Source organism: Trematomus bernacchii, unplaced genomic scaffold (genome assembly GCF_902827165.1).
Source record: "Trematomus bernacchii unplaced genomic scaffold, fTreBer1.1, whole genome shotgun sequence".
NCBI classification, from domain to species: Eukaryota; Metazoa; Chordata; class Actinopteri; order Perciformes; family Nototheniidae; genus Trematomus; species Trematomus bernacchii.
In genome coordinates this window covers 2,231,237-2,250,560 of record NW_022987644.1, presented here as the reverse complement: position 1 = coordinate 2,250,560, position 19,324 = coordinate 2,231,237, and the positions used below count along the sequence as shown (strand labels likewise).

General features: G+C 41.9%; 1 protein-coding gene across 2 annotated transcripts in view; it reads left to right on the top strand.

Annotated features, from left to right (window-relative positions):
• Positions 1–19,002, top strand: part of sec24b (SEC24 homolog B, COPII coat complex component) — a 44,808-nt gene extending 25,806 nt beyond the window's left edge. For both annotated transcript variants that reach the window (XM_034133768.1, XM_034133769.1), the window contains 10 exons: positions 272–395; positions 2,236–2,394; positions 3,565–3,738; positions 4,823–4,933; positions 6,859–7,034; positions 7,825–7,962; positions 9,250–9,354; positions 9,547–9,639; positions 13,379–13,482; positions 18,059–19,002. In XM_034133768.1, the coding sequence (XP_033989659.1) occupies positions 272–395; positions 2,236–2,394; positions 3,565–3,738; positions 4,823–4,933; positions 6,859–7,034; positions 7,825–7,962; positions 9,250–9,354; positions 9,547–9,639; positions 13,379–13,482; positions 18,059–18,173 (1,299 nt within the window). In that variant the 3' untranslated portion in view covers positions 18,174–19,002. The remainder of the gene's footprint in view (positions 1–271; positions 396–2,235; positions 2,395–3,564; positions 3,739–4,822; positions 4,934–6,858; positions 7,035–7,824; positions 7,963–9,249; positions 9,355–9,546; positions 9,640–13,378; positions 13,483–18,058) is intronic.
• Positions 19,003–19,324: the final 322 nt, after the last annotated feature.

Genomic DNA, 19,324 nt, shown 5'->3' with positions numbered 1-19,324 from the left:
TTCTGCATTGGTGAACTAAAACAGATGTGCTTTTGTTTCTCAGGCAGAGCCGACGTATGCTTCTGTTTCAGAATTTTGGGCAAAAGAAAAGCTGGAAGTAAATAAAAACAAAAAAAACCCAACCCTGACCCAGTGTGCACATTTCCATCCTGTAGTAGACCATGTAGTTGGACTAAAAGCTCCCTAGAACTCCCTAAAGCCCAGTAGTTCTCCTTCCTCCCTCTGAAAGTGGATCTGGAGGATTTGTTTTGTAACGTGTGTCTCTTTGCAGGGCGTCCAGCACCTCGGCCCGGCCACAGACTTCTATAAGAAGTTCGCTCTGGACTGCTCGGGTCAGCAGATCGGAGTGGATCTGTTCCTGCTCAGCTCCCAGTACGCTGACCTCGCCTCGCTGGGTAAGAACACCTCAACTGTCTCAAACCTTTCCTTAGAATATTTTATGAATTGTAAGGTATCCTTGGGTGCTTTGAAAGCAGCGTTTCCGCCAGGGGGGCGCCTTGCCGTCATTTGAAAAATGTATAATTCGAGAGAAGATCGAGAGTTTTTATCGCTTGAAATGACGAAAAGGAAAAAGGACCATGACATCCCTCTGTTGGAGGGGCAAAGGAGTCTGGTGGGATTATTTTCGCCGCCAGCAAAGCGTGTTCCTGTGATGGAAAGTGTACTGCCGGCGAGCCTTGACAGGGGGGTGCTAGTGGAGCACGCGCGTGAACTGCGAGCGCCGGAGCCTCGCAGCGGCGAAACTGAGGCTCCGTGGTAAACGGAAGAGCCGTTTAGGAGCCGAAAGAGCCAGCTCTTCTTATGGCGCATTTCCACTGCAGGGCCTCGCACGGCTTAGTACGGTATAGTTAGGCCTTGGTAGGCCAGGCTCACTTTATGCTGCGTTTCCATTACAGTTTAGGAACTGGGGTAGTAACTATAGTAATGCAGTGTAGGCGGAGCCGTGACGTCATCTTCAATGCGAAACACAAAACCAACATCAGCCGTTAGCTGTTAGCACTCAAGCTCACAGCTCCTCATATCTGTTCAGAAACTAGACAAAAGTTAAACAAGTACAAACCACAGACTGTCTGTGTCATGGCGAATACAGTCGCTGGTTTATTTATGTCTGTATAGGCCGTTGTTGTGAGTGTGGACGGTCGGAGCATATATTGCTTTAGCTTAGCCGATCTCCATTCAGAAAACACGCATTTTAAAAGGTTTTTCGCCTGCCGTCTTGTCTGCAGACTTGTCAAAGCATTAATTCATGGTTTTTACTAACCGGTATCAGTATGTTGTTACTTCGGCATCATTTTGAAACGTGTATTACAATTAAATCACGGTCAAATATGTTCATCTTGTTGTAGTTGTAGCCCCCTTGCCAGCGATTCTCTCTCTAGTTTAGCATACTCAGCCCGACTCAGCCTGGTTGTTGGCCCGGAAAGAACCACAATTGTATGGGGCCAGAAAAACTGTGAAATAGTACCCGCTAGCCGGAACTACGCCAAGTAGAAACGCAATCAAAACGTGCACGGCACGCTTAAAGCGAGCTCCGCGCTGTAGTGGAAATGCGCCATTTCTGTCCCTAAGTCACAAATTCAAAGCAGTACAAATGGGTTATAATAGATCCCCAGAACTATGATACAAAAAGCATTAAAACATGTGTTGAATCTTTTTAAAACTGTACTTCTGCAGCATTGATATCATCATTGTTGATCCCATTGGTAAAAAGTAATGCCTCATAATTGCATCTCTTTGTCGAAGCTTAATTAATATTCTTTTACCTCGTACTCAAAAGACAGTTTTACCATGGAGTATTCCTTTGAGCTAATGCTAACATTACAACGCTAAACATTTTAGTCACTAAACAATATTTACAGACCCCGAAATAAACATGTTATTGATTTAGGATGTAAGCTTTTTTTTAATTACTTGGACATTCTATGAATTCTATTAAAATAAAATAAATGTATGGAAAGAAAATCACAAATTACTTGAAAAACGGTTAAAAGTCTTAAATTAAAAATATGCGAGAAAATACTTGAACACTCCCTGATATACAAAGTCAATTACTCTCTTAGATTAGTCAGTTTTAAATGTTCCACTTTAAGTTTTTCCTCAGAGTATATGAACTTTTAGACAATTTTATTTTATATTATTCCTTTTTAACATGAGAGAAAAAGTTTGATGACCTTTTTTTTTGGTGATTTTTTTATCACTTATAATAATAAGGTATATTTTCCTCTCTTCCTCCAGCCTGTATGTCCAAGTATTCTGCGGGCAGCATCTTCTACTACCCCTCGTTCCATCACATCCAGAACCCGCCTCAGCTGGAGAAGTTCCAGAGAGATCTGGAGCGGTACCTGAGCAGGAAGATCGGCTTCGAGGCCGTCATGAGGATACGATGCACCAAAGGTAACAAGAAGCTCGGTTTTCTAACACTGCTGTAGTGGCAACACATTTTTTGTTTTTAGATTCAGCTCGTATGTTTTTGCTTTAGAGGTGGTCTTCTGTTGGGAAAATACTAAATGCGCTCTTTCAATATCAGATTACACATGATAACAAAGGTATCCCAACTGTAGCTGTGTGCATGACAGGATGTATGATTACCTAGAAGAGCATCAGGACTGTTTGAGGCATATGATAGCTATGTGATTAACATGATGATTCAGCCTCTATGGAGATAGACATATGACAAGCATGATCATTTCTGACGTGGAGCTAATCTGAACTAAACATTGAATACTCATGCATGCAAATTAGTCGCTTTTCGGCGCCTCCCGATTTGGGTGACTTGTGTAATTCGTGGAGAACCGAAGAGTTTTCGTTTTTCAAAAAAAAAAATTAAGAAATCTAGACCGCAAAATAATTAAACAAGAGTGCCTGTTTTTCCTGGCCAAGGACAGGTTCCTTGAACACAACACGAGCGTAACGTGTCATCACGTGGTGTATTGTTGACAGAGAGCATAGGAACGCGCTCCAGCACGATCTGTTGTTATTAGCATCTGGTTAGCTAGCTATGCTAACGAATATGAAGAGCTTTTTCTACCACCAGGTGGAAGAGAGCTCTCTCCTGACAGACTGAGAGGCTCAAATAACCTCAGCTCAGTGAGGTTAAGGCACAGCAAAAAGGTTCCCCACCCCTGCTGTAAATAATAATAAAAACCCTTGATTTATAACTTAACATCTCTGTCTCCTATTGATCTGAGTATATTATAAAGAATAGCCAGTTAATGGAAGCATTATAGCACAGGCCTTTGTCAGAGATGGTATATTACGCAGTTTTTTTCTGCTTCGAATAGTTCTCTCTTTTTTTCCCCATACGTGTGTTTGCATCCCTGAATACTGTTTTATATTCCTCCATCTTGTGACTGTGTAACTCCCTCTCTTGGATATCAGCATGTGAAGGACACTGTTCAGGAACTAGTTGATGCTCTGTATGTGATGACTACTTCCATTCTTGAGAGGATCGTAAATACATGGATCCGGATATTGAAGCTCAAGCCAGTGATATTTTTCTAACATCTTCTCTAAATTCTCCAAACCTTGTGTTTGACTCTGGATGTATTCCTGGTGTTCCCTCAGGTTTATCGATCCACACGTTCCACGGTAACTTCTTTGTGCGCTCCACCGACCTTCTGTCTCTCGCTAACGTGAACCCCGACTCTGCCTTCGCGGTCCAGATGTCCATCGACGACTCTCTGGCCGACTCGTCTCTGGCCTGCTTCCAGGCGGCTCTGCTCTACACCTCCTGTAAAGGTACACAGACACACATGTAGACACACACACACACACACACACACACGAACTTGGATTATGGAAAATAAAAATGTGTGGATCTGTGGGCGAAGTCAATTGTTCACGACAATATTGTTATGGATCTTTTTACTTAAACCCTCAGCATTTAAAGGGGACCTATCATGCAAAATGTACTTTTTTATGTCTTTTATACATAACTATGTGTCCCCGGTGTGTCGGGGAACTCACGCAGCGTCAGAAAATAAAACCCTCTCTTTTCCTCCGTACCCAAATCTCTAAAAACAGGGCTACAACGGAGCTGATCCAGATTTGCGTCCGATATGACGTAATATCTGAAATGTAGGCTGGCTTTACACCCACGGCCCTATCAGAAACGTTGCTATCAGAAACAATGCCCGACTGTTTTGGACGTAATATGGTCGGTGCATGTTTACATTAGCATTGCTAACACTCAGAGCTAACCTGTACTGGAGAGCATGTGTGTGAAGAAGCAGGAAATGAAAAGGAACTCACCTTGTGGTATAACCGGCAAGAGAGAAAGCATTTGAGCTCCATACTGTTTCAGAGATAATCCTTGATAATCCATGATATGGCGTTTCATCACGGCAGTATTTAGTTTAGACAGTAGCTGCCGGGTCCCGCATGAGCTCAGCCCCCTCCTTTTTTATTTGTTATCAATTTTTGTTTTTCTTAAAGCTTTATACCCAAATCAGCACTTTTGAAACAGGAAGTGAAATAGAGGGATATGAGGCATGGCTAGAATGGGTGATCTGTTTGGTATTTTGAGCAAAACACTTCATAGACATGTTTTTTATATATTTGTATATATCTGAGACCTATGCTATTGCCTACAGATAGCATGATAGGTGACCTTTAAGAGTATAACACAATAGAAACACAGACAGGTGATTGAAATTAAGAGTATATTGTTGTATAAGAGACAGAATACTTTTCAAGGGTATGTGTCTTACGTTTTTTCTAACACACTGATAGTAGAAGGACAGAAAGTCATGTTGTTTCTATTAATACTGTTTATTAATGGAGTATAACTATCTCTTGATCATTTATCTGTCTGTCCCTTCAGGAAAAAGGCGGATCCGGGTGCACACTCTGTGTCTGCCGGTGGTGAGTCAGCTGAGTGAGGTTTACGCTGGAGCTGATGTTCAGGCCATCACCTGCCTGCTGGCCAACATGGGTGAGTCTGCTTTTAAAAAAAAACACGGCTTTAATATGTTTTAGTATAATTGTTTTCAATATCATGTGCAAAAATAATACTTTTGCTATTTTAGTTTCCCTTGTTTCCTTAAGTAAACATGTCATAGTATAACTTATTATAAACGTTATACTCTTGATTTTATTCTGATGCTTTTGTTAGAAGTTATCCAATTCCTCCATCATGTTTTGGAAACATAAAGTAGTGTGTCTTCACATGAGATACGGTCTTCCCCACATTCCTTTTGAAGATGTACCAATATTTCTGTGCACATAAATGACTCCTTCATCACTCTTTTCTTGTCATTCCATTTATTATTTCCCCAAATTCTGGATAAATAAAGTTCTATCTTACTTTATCTAGTCTTAGAAACCTAAAAAGGTCTGTCATCTACATGGGATCCAGAGGCCTGTACTACGAATCCAGTTCAACAGACCCTGGATATGTTTGAGTTGCCCAGCTTACCTAACCCAAAACAAACGCGATCTCGCTAAGCGGTCCTACGACGCTGGTTATCAACTCGGTAACTCAAGCCAGGGTTTCTCTGTCCAGCTGAGTGCGCGTTCACATGAAAGGGGCGGGGCTAGCAACATTTGACCAATCACAAACATGGAGAAGCGTACTGACAGCGCAGCGTCATACTTCCTGAATGAAAAGTGAACTAAAATATTAGACAAATATTAAGACGTTAAACTTTAAACATCCATGACTCAAACACTTTATCCAGGATAAAAGCCACATAGCTGCACCTGCAAGGTGAATACAGCTGGTAAAAGAAAAAGTGTTTGAATGCGTACATTAACAGGTTTATGAAATCACTGCCCCGTCCAAGACACGATCTGAGTTTAATTACATTTGACTCGAGTGTTTCATCAACTTAATGTGTTGCTTAAAATAATACTTCTGCATACAGTATGTGACACTGTGAGTGTTGCACGGCCAGATACGGCTCAGCTGACTCAGATAAGGAAATATATGATACATTATGATGTGATATGATATGAATGATAATGGGACACATCTACGTCTGCACTCACAGTGCCGCGGACTGTACTTAATGTTACTCTGATCCGGTTACTTATGTTGTGGCAGATATTTAAGTAAGCTTTCTTAACGCTAATGTTATAATAGTCAGATTGCTCTGAAGATGGGAGGGGATATTCTATTAATTTTCACGTTCACACAGTCGGTGATTTTTGCCGGCCGTCTTTCCTGCAACGGCAGTTTTTCTGTATTTCCTCTATCCTGTAATATGACTTGATCGCTTTAAACTCCGCACACGGAGCTCTGATTGGTCAGCAGGTGGTGCTTTCACTGAGTTGATCTCTTATCCTGGAACCTAACCTGCTCCGGACCAGGCTAGCCGTTCAGCATCAGTTACCATGCAGATCTGGCCCGGTAAAAAGAGAACCAGCGTCGTAGGACCGGAAACCCAGAGTTTTCCCTGAAGTTAGCTCGCTAAGAGAAAATCCGGCTTCGTAGTACAGGCCTCTGGTGTTTCACTGCCTTTTTATTTATTTATTTGTTTATTTATTTGTTTATTCCACACATGGCAGTTATTTTAAAACAAAACACGTACATTTATACTGGTTGTTTTTTAAATTATTTTTAGTTTTTTTTATAGTGCATGGTGGAAAGGAGCAGGGAGAAAAAAATCTTATTTTACCTGCCCCTTCTTAAACCATAAAAAAGCAATAATTCTTTCAGTCACAGTTGCTTACAAACACAATCAAAAGTCAACTTCATACTGTCTAATTACGCTTTCTTTATACATTTTCTTAAACATAAAAATGTTCTTACAGCCCTTTAAATTATTCGGCAAAGAGCATTTTAAAAATGTCTTAATATGTATTATTGTCAGCAGTGTATTTTCTCTTCTCGTTCTAATATTTTTTCCCACGCTCCAGCGATCGACCGGGCGATAACGTCCAGCCTGTCGGACGCTCGCGACGCTCTGACCAACGCCGTGGTGGACATGGTGAGCGCCTACAAGTCCAACGTGTCCAACCTGCAGCAGTCCGGCCTCGTGGTGCCCGCCTCCATGTGCCTCTTCCCCGTCTACATCCTCGCGCTGCTCAAACAGGTCAGGCAGCAACACACACACACACTTGCTTCATTACTGGCTTTACACACACACACACACACACACACACACACACACACACACACACACACACACACCCTCACTTCATTACTGGCTTTACACACACACGAACACACACACACACTCGCTTCATTATTGGCTTTACACACAAACACACACACAAACACACACACACACACAAACACACACACAAACACACACACCAACAGTGTTTACAGTGTAAAGCCAGTAATGAAGCAAGTGTGTGTGTGTGTTCATGTGTGTAAAGTTTACACACATGAACACACACACACACACACACACACACACACACACACACACACACAGTTCTGTACTGTTATGCTGTTATGTTCAGTCATCGTTCTTATGTTGAACATGAATACATTAACTTTGTAAGTAATTATGGGACGTATTTCTTCTTTCATAGCAATTTTCCTTCATACTTTTTTGCCGTGAAATAGGTCTTAAATTCTATTCAAAGTGGTCTAAAAAAGGTCTTAAAAAGGTCTTAAAAAGTCTTAAATTTGAGTTGGTGAAACCTGCAGGAACCTTGGTATAAATGTGTCTTTTGATTGTGTGTATATATAGGATATACATATTTTTTATATATATATTTGTTTTTGTATTCGGGATTGTGGGAAACGGTATTTCGATCTCTGTCTGTACACACAAACTGAAAGATTGACAATAAAGTGAACTTTGAACTTTGAACTTTAAATGTGAAAAGGAAGAAATAAGCATGTTAAAACTATTTGTGTTTGTTTTTCAGAAAGCCTTGCGGACGGGCACGTGCACGCGTCTGGACGAGCGAGTCTTCGCGATGTGTGAGTTCAAGACGCAGCCGCTGCAGCAGCTGATGAGGTTGGTGCACCCCGACCTGTACCGCCTGGACAACATGTCCGACCAGGTGAGACTCCACAACACTGAGTTATATTACTGCTGCATCTCGACATTTATTTTATTGTTGATAAATGTTCTAAATCAGGCGATAATTGTTAGGTCTCTAAAATGTCAGAAGAAAGTGAAAAAACGTCATCCTAGTTTCTAAAAGTCCAACGGTTGGGTCCTTAAGTATCTGGGTTTCTCTGACCAAAACCCAAAGGTAAACCCTTGAATATGGTTGACGTTTCTATATTGAAAGGTCCCATGACATGGCCATTTCTACTGATCATGATTCCATTGTTGAGGTCTACTAGAATATTGTTCAATGTTCCAAACTCACATTAGTTTCTCATACAGCATCTCTGTATAGTATGTGTATTCACTCTCTGTCCTAAACGGCTTGTTGGAGCTCCTGCCCCCCCCTCCCTGTGAGCCCACTGTGCTCTGATTGGTCAGCTCGCCCACTCTGTTCTGATTAGTCCACCACCGTTACAGCGGAACATCAGTGATTATGTGTTACAATGGCGTTTGTTAGCAACCAGAAAATGACACCAGTAAGGACAAACAGATGAGAATGTTGCGTGGGGTCTTGGTGCCGTGTTGGTGGGACGTTGCGGGGCTCGCTGCTCCGCCCTTTGAGGCTCGAGGAGCGGACAGTGTGAGCTGGATTACTGGTGTCGTTTCCTGGTTGCTGCGTGGGGTCTGCGAGACACCGCGGAACTCAGCCTGAGCACACACACACACACACACACACACACACACACACACACACACACACACACACACACACACACACTCACAGCCAGGCCAAAAGATAAGGCTGAGTGGGTGTGTGTGTCACTATGACCGTTACGTCACTATACTCGTTACGTCACTATGACCGTTACGTCACTATGACCGTTACGTCACTATGACCGTTACGTCACTATGACCAGGAAGAAAACAATGGAAAAAGAGAAATCTCCAACGAGGCGTTCTGGGGCAGCATAGACAGGTCTTTTCTGTGTTAGAGTTTTACTCGCTACAGGGTGTACTTTGAGGGTTTGTGACTCTGCAGACCGTTTACATGCAGAAAGACCTTCATAACACACAAGGGGACGGGTAATAACCAGCAAAGCATGACATGGGACCTTTAAGATGATCAAAACTGCATTTTTGCCATGAAAAATGATTGCACTGATGAATGGATGTTCAATAATCATTTTGAAGGAGATTTGAACATGACCTTTTTATGCTTCTTAACAGTTAGGGTTACTCTTTTGTTTTGATTAATATATTTAAAACAAATGGCTCTGTCCTGTGTGTCCTGCAGGGGGCACTGCACCTGAACGACTCGGTGGTTCCTCAGCCTCCCCTGCTGCACCTGAGCTCAGAGAGGCTGAGCCGCGACGGGGCCTTCCTCATGGACTGTGGAAACGTAAGGCTTCAGGATTATTATTAATAAAATACACACAAGTGTTCATACATTCGTTTAAATGTGTTAACTATGGATTTTTTTTTAAATATTGTTTAATAATTATTAAGTGTATAGCACAATTTTATTTAGCTTTAATCTGTGTTTCATGAATAATAAATGCACTTTCCTGACTCTCTGTTTCTCTCTGTGCAGGTGTTTTATTTTTGGATCGGCAAAAACTGCAACGAGATGTTCATCAGAGACGTTCTGGGCTGTCCCAACTACGCTGCAATACCCCAGAACATGGTCAGTGACACTGTGAACAAGCAGCAGCATTTCAAAATAAGATATTATTTGAATGATGGACATCTTATTTTGAAAAGCAGGTCGAAATGCCCTCCTTTTAAAGGGGACCTATCATGCAAAATGCACTTTTGTACGTCTTTTATACATGAATATGTGTCCCCGGTGTTCCAGGGAACTCACCAAGTGTCAGAAAACACAACCCTCTCTATTTTCCTCCATACCCAAATCTCTAAAAAAGGGGCTGCAACGGATCTGATAAAAACTGATCCAGATTTGAACACTGTCCTGACGTCAGGACGGTGGCGCTACGGCTATTGGGCCAACTCCACCAATCAGGAGGAGACAGCCACGGCCATTGCCGTTCGAAAGCGCTGGAGACGTTGTAGTACATATGCCAGGCTTGTAGGTGGTGCTGTTCTCACAGAATCAGCCCTTGCAAAAACAGAGCTAAACATTTTCAAATTGAGCGAAATGAGGCATGGCTAAAATGCATGATCTGTTTGGTATTTTGAAAAAAAAAAAGTATAAATATGCCTTATATAGGTATGGTCCTACACTATATTATTCAAATATAGCATGATAGGTCCACTTTAACTGAGATAAAAGTGAGAAAATGTATCCAGAATTTCAAAATAAGATGTCCAGCATTAAAAGAATATGTTATTTTGAAATGCTGCATCAAATCTGACTTTTGAAGCCACATCCAACATGTCAGGAAATGACCGAGAGTAACTGATTCGGGAAATTGTGGTTTTATTATTATTATTACACACCACCGCCCAGTTTCTGCACGACTGATGCAATGCAGCTTCCTACATATTTCGCCTGAAGTGTGTGTGTGTGTGTGTGTGTGTGTGTGTGTGTGTGTGTGTGTGTGTGTGTGTGTGTGTGTGTGTGTGTGTGTGTGTGTGTGTGTGTGTGTGTGTGTGTGTGTGTGTGTGTGTGTGTGTGTGTGTGTGGTGTGTGTGTGGTGGTGTGTGTGTGTGTGTGTGTGTGTGTGTGTGTGTGTGTGTGTGTGTGTGTGTGTGTGTGGTGTGTGTGTGTGTGTGTGTGTAGTGTGTGTGTGTGTGTGTGTGTGTGTGTGTGTGTGTGTGTGGTGTGTGTGTGTGTGTGTGTGTGTGTGTGTGTGTGTGTGTGTGTGTGTGTGTGTGTGTGTGTGTGTGTGTGTGTGTGTGTGTGTGTGTGTGTGTGTGTGTGTGTGTGTGGTGTGTGTGTGTGTGTGTGTGTGTGTGTGTGTGTGTGTGTGTGTGTGTGTGTGTGTGTGTGTGTGTGTGTGTGTGTGTGTGTGTGTGTGTGTGTGTGATTTGCTGGTGAAGCTTTTTAAACAAACTGTGCCCTCTGTCATTAGCACACTGTGATGGTGACTTCCAGAACAAACTGCAGCGTCAGCGTTTGTTTATGCTTATTGTGTTTTTATACAGAGGGGGGGGGGGGGAACAACCCTGCATTTTACACCACAGGCATATTTCTGTTAACCACTCTGTGTAGGGAGATGATTGTGTGAATAACCATGATCTGTTTTGAGACTCAGCAATGACAACAATGCAGAAATCCTTTATTGTTGAACGGTCCCACAGCGGGGACGTTTACCCTGGAACAGCAAAATGTGACTCATGTGATTCAAGGTAGAAAGGATAGGTAGCAGCATTATAGACATATTAAAGTAGTGAAGAAGGAACCAGTAATAACCGGAGTAAATTGTAAAGTAGTGGTGTTAATCAGATAAAAATGTAATTGCATTTAATACAAAAAGACAATTAGAATACTAGTGTTACTGTATTTGTTGTGCCAGAGTAACACAAATACAACACAGCAGCACAACATCAAAACTGTAGACTAAAAGTGCAGTAAAAAGATGATGGCCAATGGGAGGAAAGACCTCCGTGGTGGTCTTCGGTGGTCTCAGTCTGTGGCTGAAAGTGCTCCGGTAGGAAACCAGTGTGGCATGCAGCGGGTGAGACCCGTTGTCCAGAACGTTGAGAAGTTTCCTCAACATTCTCCTCTCCGACACCACTGCCAACGACTCCTGATCCACTCCCAGGACAGTCATGTCATGTGCACATTAGCTACAGTGTAGATATGGCAATGAACAACTTAGGTCACAGGCTCCTACAACAGAGCAACATGAATACATAAAACTAATAAAACAGATAAAATAGAATACATGGGTGGTGTTGTAATAAAGACATGCATGACACACTGGTCAGAGAAATAAGAGGTTTGTATTTACTATATATAACATGATTTCTGAATGATTGGCATGAAGTCCGTCACTTACGCAGCGTCCACACGGCGGCGTGCGTTGATGCTTGCCGATGGGCGTGTCTGAAACTCGACCAATCACATGAATCTCCCGCCCCGGACACACAAGCACGCGGTTTGATTGGCTAGACCTTGTACTGGCATATGATTCGATTGGCTGACGCTTCCGTCGAAGCTTCAAAAGTAGAACATTGCTCTACTTTTGAAGCGAGCAAAGCGAAGCGACGGAACCACAATGCAGTTCGGCAAAGCGTGACGTCACCCCATTCAAAGTGAATGGGAAGAAGCGTTGAAGCTTCAACGTACGCCGCCGTGTGGACGGGCCGTTACATCTAAAGCATCGACAAAGCTGCCATGATTCCCCTCTGTATAATGTGCTCTACACAGGTTCAAGGTTCAAGGTTCTTTATTGTCAATCTGACATAGCTACAGAGTAATTATGTAGTTGAAAATCTTATGTCACAGGCTTCTCCAACAATGCAACATAATAACATAATAACAATACAGATAGCAAGAGCAATACAAAAAGAAAAATAGTTATAAAATAAAGTGATGATGTGGAATAGTGCAGTACGAGTCTATATACAAGTTATTGGAATGATATATATTAGATATTAGATACATATTATATCATCTCTTAAGCTATCATAGTGCAGCTCTATCTGTTCCTACAGTGGTGACTCGTCCACTTTCTCACACTCCTGTGCAACTTCAAGAAACTAGAGCATGATTCAGCAACATTTCACTAAAGTTAAGGCAGTTACAGCGAGGTCGTGATGGTTCTTACTCGTCCGGTGCAGTGGTCTCCAGTCAGTGCAAAACATACATTATTTTTGGAAGATCCTCCGCTTTCTTTGCCTTTTCGCTGCCATGGGGTTTATTGTAAACATCTGCGCTGGAATTAGAGAGGAAGTTGGGGTCAAACTTGGTCATTTGATTAATTTATGATATTTCTTTGAGCACACTAAGCTTCCCAGATTAATCGCAAAAGCATTAATGTTGACAACCCTAGTAAAAGGTGTATATATAGCGCACGGTGTTATTTTACAGCAGTGTGGTTAACGAAGTAAGAAGTGCAAAGTAAGTAGCAGCCAGTAATGATAATAAATAGTGAAATAGCACAAAGGAGGTGATATTGCACAGCGGTGTGACAGTATATAACACCGCTGCAACTCTTACTACTTTGAAATCCAGGCTGAAGACTTTTTCATTTTGCCGCTGCTTTTAATTGAACTATTCACATCTCACACGGCACTGTAACTTGTATTCATGTACCTGTGTTATTCATGTTTTATTATCTTTGCTTTTTAATGTTTCTAATGTGCTCTTAATGTCTTTCATTTGTGTAAAGCACTTTGAATTGCCTTGTGTTGAAAAGTGCTATATAAATAAACTTGCCTTGCCTATATGTTGTGTGGAGGTCTACGAGGGATCTTGGTGATTTCAAAGCGTTGTTCCTCCTCTGCCTCTCTTGCAGAGTCACATCCCTGAGCTGGAGACCCCTCTGTCGGAGCGAGTGCGAGCGTTCCTAGACTGGCTGCAAGACAACAGAGCGTTCTGCTCCACCATCCACGTCCTCAAGTAAGACCTCCGCACATCCAGAGAGATCCAAATACCGTTTCCCACAATCCCCAATACACAAAGATGCACAAAGAGGAGAAGTCGCAAGTTATATTTGACGTGTCCCAAACATCAGACCACCAAGAAAACTCCTAAAAAAAGGAATCTTTATAAAAACTAATAATCAGAATAAGACCACCGCACATCGGGAGCAGCATCTGACTCCTAATAACACTCACATCGTCTCATATCCAGATGCTGGGCTGTAGAAAAGTCTGAGAGGCTGCTACTTCCTCTTTTTGTTCCTTATCTGTTCTGTTTTGGTAAGATTACATAGTTTACTTTGATTTGCCATTACAGAAATGGGTTTCAGTTCCTCTTCCAACTATTTTAAAGTAGTTCAGAGCGTCATAAGGTCTGACAAATGATTAGATTGAAGTTCAGTTGAAATGAGAACTACTACGGACAACAGACAAAAACAAAGACAGAAAACCACAAACATTAAGTAATCGTTACGTAATCAAAAACTATGATTACGTACGTCATGTTGACAGGATATGAGGAAGAGAGAGATGCACAAACCAGGAGAAGTCTCAGTTATATTTTACGTGTCCCAACCCATAATATATAATAAGAACTGGATACGGCGTCGGAGGCGGGGTCTCGTTCTTTCCTATGAGAGCTGCTCATTGGCGCATGAGGACAAAATGGCCCAACTTTTGAGAGAGCGAAACGTCACAGATTACCCAGCATGCCTGGCTGTCAGAGCAGAAGAACCAGTGGGTGTTTCTCAATCGCGAGTAAAGCTGCTCCAGAGCCACTATTTCAAGCATACTACGTCATCGAGTGCCGCCGAAGTACTGTTCCAATCTCCAGCATACTTGGAAATCTACCGAGCCCGGCGTACTCCGTTTGGAGAAATATCGAGGCTGCACATGTGTAGACTCCGCGGTCTTAAAATCCCCACAATGCTTTGCGCACAGACCAATTTCCCCAAATCTGTGGTGGAAAATGTAAGGCGGGGCCTCTCATATGACGCACACCTGCACACTTGCTAGCGTGTTCCACTCTTTGTTTTCCGAATGCCAGGAAGTATTCTTGCCTCGCTTCTGAAGCAAGATGCTCGGTAGACATGTGCTACCAAGCAAGCGTACTCGACATTGAGAAACACCCCGTATGTGCGCTCACAGAGCATGCTCAGTTGAGTTGACTCTTAAGCCCCGCCCCCCAATCTCCCACTCTGAGATGCACGTTCATAATGCCGAGGAAAATAACTCTCAGAATAACGTTATTAGCACATTTTACAACTTGAGGACCGAATGTTTTTAATAAGGGCTATATAAATGTTCATACTGGGTAGTTTATTTAGTTAAAAAAAAATTATCCAACGATTTACAGACCACTCTTAGTCAATGGGGAAAAGTCTTTCTGGGCCCAGTGACGTCACGGACTGATACGGAAGTGTAGTACCGCCGTTTGGCCACAACAAATATTTTCCTCAGAGTCCGGCGCACTTCCTGGGGGCTTGGTCCCAACAATCAGACCACTAAGAAACCCCCAAACATAAATATTTATAAAAACTAATAATAATACGTTTAGTCTCTAATATGACGTGATAATGTGTCCTAAGGTTCAGTGACAAACTTCACAGGGGTCTTGAGGCCTTATTGATTACAAGATGTATATTTTAAGGGGTGTACGACAACTTATTATTATTTTCAGGGTTTAATTTATTACTGTTAAAAAAGACAAATTAAACTACTTTTTAAAGTTTGAATTATGTTTTACGACATCAATCTCCCAGGATAAGGGTAAAGAGAATATTTGGACACACACTTTTACAAAACCTTTTATTGAATACAACACACTACAGACAGAGAGTGTTTAAACAAATGGAAACATGATCTCTGATGCAATATTCACTGGAAATAATCTGCTCAAAATTCCTTAAAAGAAATACATTTATTTATTTACTGTTGTTGTTATGCATTGAAAATAATATTAAATACCCATAAAGTATGTACTAGTATCAGGGTGTTTCTCAATGTCGAGGAAGGCTGCTCCAGAGCCACTATTTCAAGGATGCTACGTCATCGAGTCCCGCCGAAGGACTGTTCCAATGTCCAGGATGCTTGGAATTCTACCGAGGCCGGTGTCCTTCGTTGCGGGAAATTTCTATGTGTATCCTCCGCGGTCTTAAAATCCCCACAATGCTTTGCGCACGGACCAATTTCCAAAATCTTTGGTGGAAATCGCGCTCCATTTAAGGCGGGCCTCGCATATGACGCACACCTGTTAGCCTGTTCCACAATTCTTCGTTTTCCGAGGCTAGGAAGGATTCTTGCCTCGCTTCTGAAGGACCTGACTCGGAGGGACATGTCCTACCAAGGAAGCGTCCTCGACATTGAGAAACACCCACAGTCAGTTTATGAATAATAGAATAGTGGTCCATTTTAAGGCAAAGGTTAGGAACACCTGTCTTAGTTTATCTGTTTCAGAGAAAAATATGGCGGCACCATAGTGTTTGTTGTTGTTGTCAACATCTAAACAACACCCATCTTGTGTGACGTCTCTTGACTGAAACTCAGAAACCGGGTGTGACCGCTCTCTGGAATCTTTCTCGCAGCAGAGATCTGGGTCTGAGAGCGACAGAGAAATATTTCCAGTGTAAACAAACAAACAGTGAGGTCGTTGATCGACAGCTCATTGTTGTTGTTCTCCTCCTCTGCGGCTCTGCATTGTTGCTCCGACATGTGTTTACACCACACTGTTGTTGTTGTTGTGGAGAACAGCTGATGTCAGAGCAAATAACTGGGGGTGTTGTCATACCTCTGACAAATGAGAAATACTTGTCATGAGTTACATTTTTGACATTTTTGAGACAGTGGAAAGTCACACAATAATGACAAAAAGATTGTTGACTCCAAAAAAAGGGTACATTAAAATTGTTAGAAATCTAATATTATATGTATTATATATAAAAGTGATTTTAAACTTCATGATAAGTGTTTGGTTGCAGTGTTATGAAGCTCAACGTCATTAAATAAATTTTTGTATTTTTTCGATTATTGATTATTTTCTCAACTGATTGTTTGACCAATAGAAATGATGACAGAAATCGTTGCCGATGCCCTTTATCATTTCTGAAGCCCAAGTTTTGTATTTTAATGTCCGACAAATACGACAAACACAGTCCATAAACCCGATCATAGTCTGGGTGATTTGATGTGTGTACCTTTTACCTCGCCACTGATCTATGTGTTTATATGCTGGGACATTATAAAGTACCAAAACAAATATTTAAAAAGTGGGTTATCAGGTATTTTTTTGGATGAGAAAGAGATTGCTCCTTCAGTGATATTCATTTGAAAATCACAGCTATATTTGCACCAATATAATATCAAGTCCCGCCTTACTGTGCTTTAATTGGCTCGTAGGCTCACCACCTCGACGAATCCTTGTGACTGCATGCTAGCTGCCTTTTGTGTAGTTTTTATATTGTATATTACTATTATAAAGTATATATTTTGTTGTGTTTGTATTTTATTCCACTCAATTTTAGGTCGCATGAAACAGTCCTGATAAAACATTTCTGTCCGGAATGTTTACGTATCTTAAATTGGCTCAACATTGTCGAAGCTGCGACATTCTTACACAAAAACACAATAATACAATATTCTATGATTAAATTATATTATGACCGTAAAATGTGCGACAGTAATCTGTGATACATAGAATAGAATTATAGAAGAATTAGGAGGGATGAACCCCTCTGTAATGGTCTCACATGCAGAGCACACAGTGAAATGTGTTCTCTGCATTTAACCCATCCTAGTACCAGGAGTCTAGTACTAGGAGCAGTGGGCAGCTATTGTTGCCCACTGCCTAACTGCCTAACTGCCCGGGGAGCAATGGGAGTGAGGGGGGAAGGGGGGTGTCCGGTGCCTTGCTCAAGGGCACCACGGCAGGGCAGGAGGTGAACTGGGACCTCTCCAAGTAGCAGTCCACACTCCATAGTTTAGGTCTGGTCGGGGACTTGAACCGGCGACCCTACAGCTCCCAGTCCAAGCCCCTACTGACTGAGCCACTGCCGGATATTATATTATACTTATAATACCTAAAATAAATGTTTCAGTAATAATAAACGAACCATTACAAATAATTTAAACTGGTAATTGAGGGTTTAAGTACCATGTTTGTTTACATTTGTACTCGTGTTAAGATTCTTCAACCACTGCATCGCATGTATGTGTGTCTTATACACTCTATTGAACTCATTAACTTCCTCATGAGCCTGGTTAATGCATGTTTTTTTTTTTACATAAGACATTCAAATATGTAGGAAAAATGAGAAGTAACTGTGACTAACTGGAATTAAAAAAAAATGTATTTCAATTGTATTATTGATTCAGTATCATGGGGCATAAGATGTATTAAGATCCCATTTTCTAAATGTATGCATGAAAGAATAACCCTCTTTTTTGGCACCACAAATTACAACAGGCCAAATGTTTGTATTTAGAACATATTCAAACGATACTCAGCCTTACATAGAATCCATAATAATACATTTCACCTCTTCTGTGTCCTCCTGCAGGGACGAAGCTTCCTCTAAAGCCACCTTCTTCCAGTACCTGGTGGAGGATAGCTCGGACTCGGATTCATCTTTATCACAATTCCTGGAGCAAATTCAGCAGCAAATGTCCAAGTAGGCTCCCGTGACACCGAGAGAAGCTCTGACCGCTCGAGTCCTCACGTGGAGAGGATCTGAGGGGCGTCGTAGAGAGAAAACTAGCGTTAGAAATGGCGGACACCCATCGCTCATTCAGACCAGTTTTAGCGAGGCGGGTTACATCCCGATCCTCCAAACATCCGTCGTATCAAACACATCCGGGACCGATTTCAGACCGAGATCTAGACCCTCAGAGGGGGAGGAGGGAGATAGTTGTAGGAAAGAAATTAAATCAAAGAATAACGGGGGTTTATTCCACTCCATATTAAGAGTTATTGAAACCCCCGTTAGCCTCTCGCTAACCCTTCGAGAACAGAAGGGGAACCGAGCCAAGAAGACGCCGCTTCATTCTGTCTTTAGTTGTTTTTCGTGAACCTCACATGTAGCTAGTGTTGTCTTTCTTTGTTGTTATTATTTTATAATTTATTCCCCCTCTTCACTCCTATTTTTTTTTAATACACTGGAGAAAAGAAACAAGGTTTTTCCGGCATGAAAGACGAAACGCATGCCACCGTTTTGTTCGCTGCTAGTCCGAGCGTTAAGAAGTTTAACGGGAATACGAAGCGACAGTGGTTGGATGTTGAAACCCCCCCCTACTCTCTGTTGGCCCCCCCCTCCTCCACTGTGTGTGAACTCATGATTTATCAAGATCAACCCCCCCCCCCCCTCTCTCCACAAACTCCTCCTGATTTGTTTTATCATTTTTCCAGGCGCTAATGAAGTTGCTATCCACTTTGTAACTATTGACGAAGAGTCTTTTATGTGCGATAATTTATGAACCAGCTTATTAAATAAAAAACAAAAACAGACCTCTGCTTGTTTTATGTTTTAATCTCCAGCAAGGATTTATTAAAACTGCTTTCACTCAATCAAGTATGTGTTTAGGAAACGGCTTCTAGACTCTCCGTGTTCCCACAGTTTTGATGACTCACGTTAGAAACCGGTTGATGTCGTGTCACGATACTCAGACATCGTGTGACTTCAGGACTAATTGCTCTCATGTTTCGACATGTTTACTTCACATGTGACTCGCTCCACATTACACCCCAATTATCTCATGACTGCCACACGCAATTTAACCCTTGGATGCCCGAGTGACTGGACCCTACACTCTTCCATAAGTGGAATAAT